The sequence below is a fragment of the Phocoena phocoena genome, chromosome 20, assembly GCF_963924675.1.
Source record: "Phocoena phocoena chromosome 20, mPhoPho1.1, whole genome shotgun sequence".
Lineage (NCBI taxonomy): Eukaryota > Metazoa > Chordata > Mammalia > Artiodactyla > Phocoenidae > Phocoena > Phocoena phocoena.
This window is the reverse complement of record NC_089238.1, coordinates 10,388,230-10,394,233: the sequence shown is the minus strand read 5'-3', so window position 1 is coordinate 10,394,233 and position 6,004 is coordinate 10,388,230. Positions and strand designations below refer to the sequence as shown.

Below are 6,004 nucleotides of genomic sequence, written 5' to 3'. Positions count from 1 at the left end.
TTAAGAGTTACGACTGAAGCCCTTCCCGCATTCTTTACACTTACAGGGCCTCTCTCCTGTGCGGACTCTGAGATGAACGTGAAGATCGGAGTTCCGAATGAAGCCACTCCCACACTCATCACATTTATGTGGTTTCTCTCGGGTGTGATCTCTCTGATGTAAGTGAAAATAGGAGCTGTAACTGAAGTCCTTACCGCACACTTGGCACATGTAAGGCTTTTCTCCCGTGTGAACCCTCCGGTGAGGGTGCAGAGACGAGCTGTAGGAGAAAGCCTTCCTGCACACGTCGGATTTGTAGGGTTTCTCCCCCGTGTGGACCTCTGGTGAATGTGCAGGTGTGTGATTTGGCTGAAGCCCTTTCCACACTTGCCACACCTATAAGGCTTCTCCCCCACGTGCAGCCTCCAGTGGACTTGGAGGACGGAGCTGGAGCCGAAGGATCTGTTGCACTTGCTGCATTTGTACTTCCTCTCCAGCGTGGACCCTCTGATGGACAAGAAGTCTGGAGCTCTGACCGAAGCCCTTCCCACACTCTGTGCATATATTGGGCCTTTCCCCTGTGTGGACTCCCTGGTGGATACACAGAAGCGACCTGAATCCGAACCCCTTCCCACACACGTCACACGTGTAGGGCATCTCCCCCGTGTGGACTCGGTGATGGCTGTGAAGAGAAGAACTGCGCTTTGCCACATTCAATGCCTTTATAGGGTTTGTCTCCCAAGGGGCCTTTCTGATTCCTGGGAAGGCCTGAGCTCTGTTTGCAGCCCTTAGCCCACTCCTGACCCTCACAAGTTTTCTCCCCTGAGTGGGTGTTATAGTGAACAGTAAGTCCTGAGCTCTGACTAAAGTCCTTTCCACACTGGTCAGATTTCCAAGATTTTTCTCCTGTGTGAGCGCTGGGATGACCATGAGCATTTGCATCATCTATGAAACCCATCCTATAGTTATTACACCTGAAAGGTTGCCGCACTGCAGAGACCACGTGACTGTGTTTGACTGCTGACTTCATAACCAAATGTTTCCCACAGCCGGTGTATCTGTAAGGTTCCTCTCCTTTACATTCTTGGAAATCATTACAATCACGTGAGGTCTGAAAGAAGCTGCCATCACACTGAGCACATCCATCCGATTTCTCTTCCATATGAATTCTCTTGTATACTTTCCCTGAGAATTCTCAGGCTCAATCATTACGTTGGCTTTCTTCCAAGATCCTGGGGTAAGGACCTGTGCCAGGCCTTTCCGAGCTGTGATGTCTTGGTTTTCTAAATTAATGGCATTTATTACATACCTTTCATTTTCAGACACTTCTGCCCACTCTTCACAGAGGGAAACATCTCCTTCTAAATACTGGGGACAGTCTCCTTGAAGATGCATGACATAATCCTGACTCACACTCAATTCACTGATCCTTCGTTTCCAAATCTGCCAAAAGTAGAGCACTTCTGGTGACAGGTAACTCAACCCTTTTTCCTGAAGGTTCGAAATGTTGTTTTTAATCCTGTCTCCTATGAGGAGAAAGAGAATTTGGCTAAGTGAACAAGTAGATCATCTATCCAAAGGCTTTGAGGAAATGAAATAGGATAGGAAGAGAAGTTGCCACTGGCTCCTAGTCATATAGGAAACAATTAGAAACCCAGTAATTCTAATCGGTGAGCTGCTAATTAAAAACCAGGCATTGCAGGGAAATCAAAAGAAATCTTGGAAATAGTTTACAAAGGAAGAAATTCACCTCTCGGCTATAAGAGTAGTTGACAAAAAGCCTTTAATCATTTTGCTACAGAAGGCATGGGGAATGCTCCCATATGATTCATGTAATATGCATAATAATGGAGTTCTGGACATGGTGAGAGGCACAAACGATCACAGGGACCTTCCAGGATCCTGTAAAAGGTTGCAGAAACAAGTAACAAGTCCTATCCCCTAACGATGTCCCTTCCCTTACATCACTGTTATATGGGATAGAACTATCATGTATGTTTGTGTACAACCTTCACAACTGTACAGGGTGGGCCTACAGCTGCAGTGGGGATTGAAACGGGGATAACATTGTGAAATATGAGACATCCTTTTTATCTTTCCTGAGGTTCCCTGGCTGCTTCATGAAGAGACAAAGTCCACCAAGATCCTGCCATCCAATTCCTTAACTTCTCCCCTTTGAGGTTACTGCAGAATCTCAAACAGCCATGGCTATGAGAATTGGCAGCATGAAACTGTCAATGGCCTGGCACCCAGGGAAGCAAGACTGTACTAAAGGGACAGGCAGAAGAGGATGGTCACACCCTTGGCACCCAAAAATAGGCTTCAAAATGTCACAAAAACCACGGTTAAAACCGTCTGGACACTGCTTCTGGTTCAAGGTAATTTTCTGAGTCATTTTACTGACAGTGACTCTGGTTCATAAGGTGGTGTCAGAGAAAAGGGAAACAGGTATAAAGCAGCAGTTTTCCACCAGTTTTGACTGTACCCATAGTAAGAAAAGCATTTACACTGTGACCCAGTACCTACACGTAGACACATACCATAAACTAAAATCGTTTTATCAGCTGAGATTTACCTTACCAGGTGCAATCTACTCTGATAAATCCTTTTGTGTTCTAGTCCGTTAATCTATTTTGCTTTTCAAAAACTGCTAGTTATGACATGGTCACTTGATTTCAGGACTCACCAATGGGGTTGCATCCTGCAGATTTAGCCCAAGGAGCCCTGTTTATAATCTATGGACATAGTGGTACTTAGTGTCACCTGGTTATTACAAGCACAGGGTCTACAGCCAGATTGGGAAGGTTCAAATCCTAGTTCCTCTGACAAGCTGGGTGGCCCTGGACAAGTTACTTACCCACTCTGTGCCTCAGTTGTTTCCTCTGTAAAAGGGGGGCAATGATAGCAACTATCTCACAAACTAAACTGAGGTAATACATATCTGTATATGGGGCTCTGAGAAATTGAAATTAGGTTAGATATTGATCAGCACGGAAGCAAATCAGCAGACACTTATATTGCATTGACCACCAACCAGATCCTAATTTGGTTCCTTTAACACTAGTTTGTCCAAAACATTGGTTTCGCTCTAGAGGCAACCAAGGGACCAAGGCCTTGGTAATGTGTGAATTTTCTCAATCTCACTCTGAGAAATACGAGGAGAGAATGAGAGCCTAAACGTGTGAGGAGGTCAGGGTAGGCTTGCCAACTGCATCAGATGCCCACAGGGCAGGGGGCGCAGCGTTGACAAGGGCTCCCTCACCAGCACCTTACAGGGGACCACCGGCTCACAGTTATCTGCTAAAACTCATGAACTGCAGGTTCCCACCTGCACGTGCATCTCTTAGGAGATTTCTCTCTGGTGGCCAAAGTTTCCCTTTGTGCTCCAACTGGAATATTCTATCTGGTTTGAAGCTGACCACTTGAGAAAACAGGACCAGTGGTTTGATGCTTACTTACAGGGAGGTCGCTGTCCTCACCCACAGAGACCAGGTTCCTGAAGTTCTCCAGCATCACGTCTTGGTACAGGTTTATCTGGGTGGAGTCCAACAGCGCCAGCTCTTCCTCGGTGAAGACCACAGCCACGTCCTTGAAGGTCACAGTTTCCTAAAACTTCAAGCACATGCCACATTCATCATCTGCACAAACGACCCCTGGAAGAAGAGCCACGTTGGAAGCTTTTGTGCCAGTCATTAAGTTGTGGTCTTCTTGCTCCAAACCCTCTTAGTTCCCTGACCAGGGATTGAACCCGGGGCCACGGCAGTGAAAGCACCAAGTCCTAACCACTGGACCGCCAGGGCATTCCTGCAAACTTTTTTCTATAATCTCTTTTCATTAGAGAAAGCTTTATAAAATAATATCATGTATGGAAAAAAGTACTTAAAATTCTGCATTCACTTTGACTTCTTTTCCCCCAATTTAAAGATAAGTTACAATATACACGTGTACATATAATGAGAGAGAGCGTGCACACACATATTTCCATGTCCTAATATTTTCACCCACTTTATCTCACTTGGTAGCAGCACAGGGTCGAGACAAGAGGACGAATGAAACCACGATAATCCACTGATCCAACACCAATGCAATGGATGGACATGGAGTCCACGCCACCATCTTTTTCTTTTTCACTGTTATAGACAATGCTGTGATGATCATTCTTTGAACACTTGCTCTGACTTAGAATTCTTGGAGTGGGAAATACTGGAGCAGAGGTTTGCAGAACTTCTACAAGGGCTGAAATGCCCCTGCAGTTGTGTGGATGTACCCATTTCTCCATATGTTAGCTAACAGTGAACACCGATCTTTCAACTCTTTGGTCATCTGCTAGGAAAAGAATCACATCTTGTTTCAATCTGCATCACTTTGATTACTAGAGGCTGATCTTTTCATATGATTATTGGTCATTGGTTTTTCCTCTTTTCTCCCTTCCTGAACATGAAGGCTCAGGTCTTTATTCTCAGCTCCTGTTTTTAAAATAAGGATATTAAAATTTTGTTGTGCATGAAGCTTTTTTCACCCAATATGCTGTCTTTTAACTTTGTTCATAGTATAAGTTTTGGTAGCGTGTATTACGTGGAAAATACAACATCTGGAAATGAATAAGAAGAAATGTCCCACTGAGGAGAAAAACCTGGGCAGAAAAGGAGGATTCATTATTTGGAGTCACTTCTCTACATAATGTGGGCTCAGGGCCCTGAGATGAAACCATTATTGACAGGCCGTATGTAGAGCAAACAGGCACATTACAGAGTCCTACAGACCTGGGCTCAAATCCAGGATTCACCACTCATTTCTTCATCTCTAAAGCAGAATCATACCACCTCTCTCACAAAGGTATTTTGGGCATAAATGCACTGAGTAATGTACTGTGCTCACCTAATATGTTTTTTCCCCCTCTTTTTCCTTTTACCAAGGGAGGGACGTATGTTTACTCTCTGATGCCTTACGTTGTTATTTCTGGAGAGAAAAGAGAACTCGACCCACCTGAAACTTGGTTTTGTCTTGCCCGTCTTGGGAAAGGGCTGAGGCTTGAGAACGCAGAGCTGCAGGAGAAGAGAAGCATTAAGAAAGGTGGGGCCTGCCTGGGCGCTCTGACTACCCACCTGGACCTCAGGAATGTCTGACCCCTTAGACTGGTTTCTTTTCACTGGACGCAGCTCTTCATCCACCTCACATTTCCTCTCTCCACACCCGACTTAGATTCTTCCCCACCCTTCATAAGCTCTCAACAATTTCCTCCCGCCTTGAGGAGGAAAAAGTCTCCATGGTCACCCCTCCTAGGTTTCTGGAGCATCAGCAGTTTTATTTATTTTTATTTTTTTTATTTTTAAACCAGATTTATTTATTTTATTTTATTTACTTATTTTTTAAAGCTGTTGGGGGTAGGAGTTTATTAATTAATCTTTTTTTTTTTTTTTTGCTGCGTTGGGTCTTCGTTTCTGTGCGAGGGCTTTCTCTAGTTGCGGCGAGTGGGGGCCACTCTTCATCGCGGTGCGCGGGCCTCTCACTATCGCGGCCTCTCCTGTTGCGGAGCACAGGTTCCAGATGCGCAGGCTCAGTGGTTGTGGCTCATGGGCCCAGTTGCTCCGCGGCGTGGGGGATCCTCCCAGACCAGGGCTCAAACCTGTGTCCCCTGCACTAGCAGGCAGACTCTCAACCACTGCGCCACCAGCGAAGCCCAGCAGTTTTATTTATTCTCTGATCTTCCTAAACTGGAGAAGCAGAAGATCCAGTGGTTCTTCATTCTTGAGACTGTCCAAGCTCTGATGAGGAGCTTCAGATGGATACCTGGGCTCCCAAGTACCTACCTCCACCTCCACTCTCCAGAGCCTGCTTCTTGGTTTCCATGTTCCAGAGACCTGTGGGCTCAAGAAGGAACTTGACTTTATCTGAGTTCTTTCTTCTGGCCCCAAAGTTCACACCCTCTGGATGCCATTCATTCAGAGGATATGTACTGAACGGCTATATGCACAGTCCCTGCTCTGGGGGAACTCACAGTCCAGACAGCCATGAATGTCGCAGA

At 45.7% G+C, this 6,004-nt stretch overlaps 1 protein-coding gene across 1 annotated transcript; it reads right to left on the bottom strand.

Moving 5' to 3' along the window:
• ZNF285 (zinc finger protein 285) lies at positions 1-5,829 on the bottom strand. Its single transcript, XM_065898304.1, is given in 7 exon segments — positions 1-317; positions 320-465; positions 467-682; positions 684-1,156; positions 1,159-1,505; positions 3,459-3,632; positions 5,790-5,829. Coding segments are annotated over 7 exon segments (1,713 nt in total).
• Between the last annotated feature and the right edge of the window lie 175 nt (positions 5,830-6,004).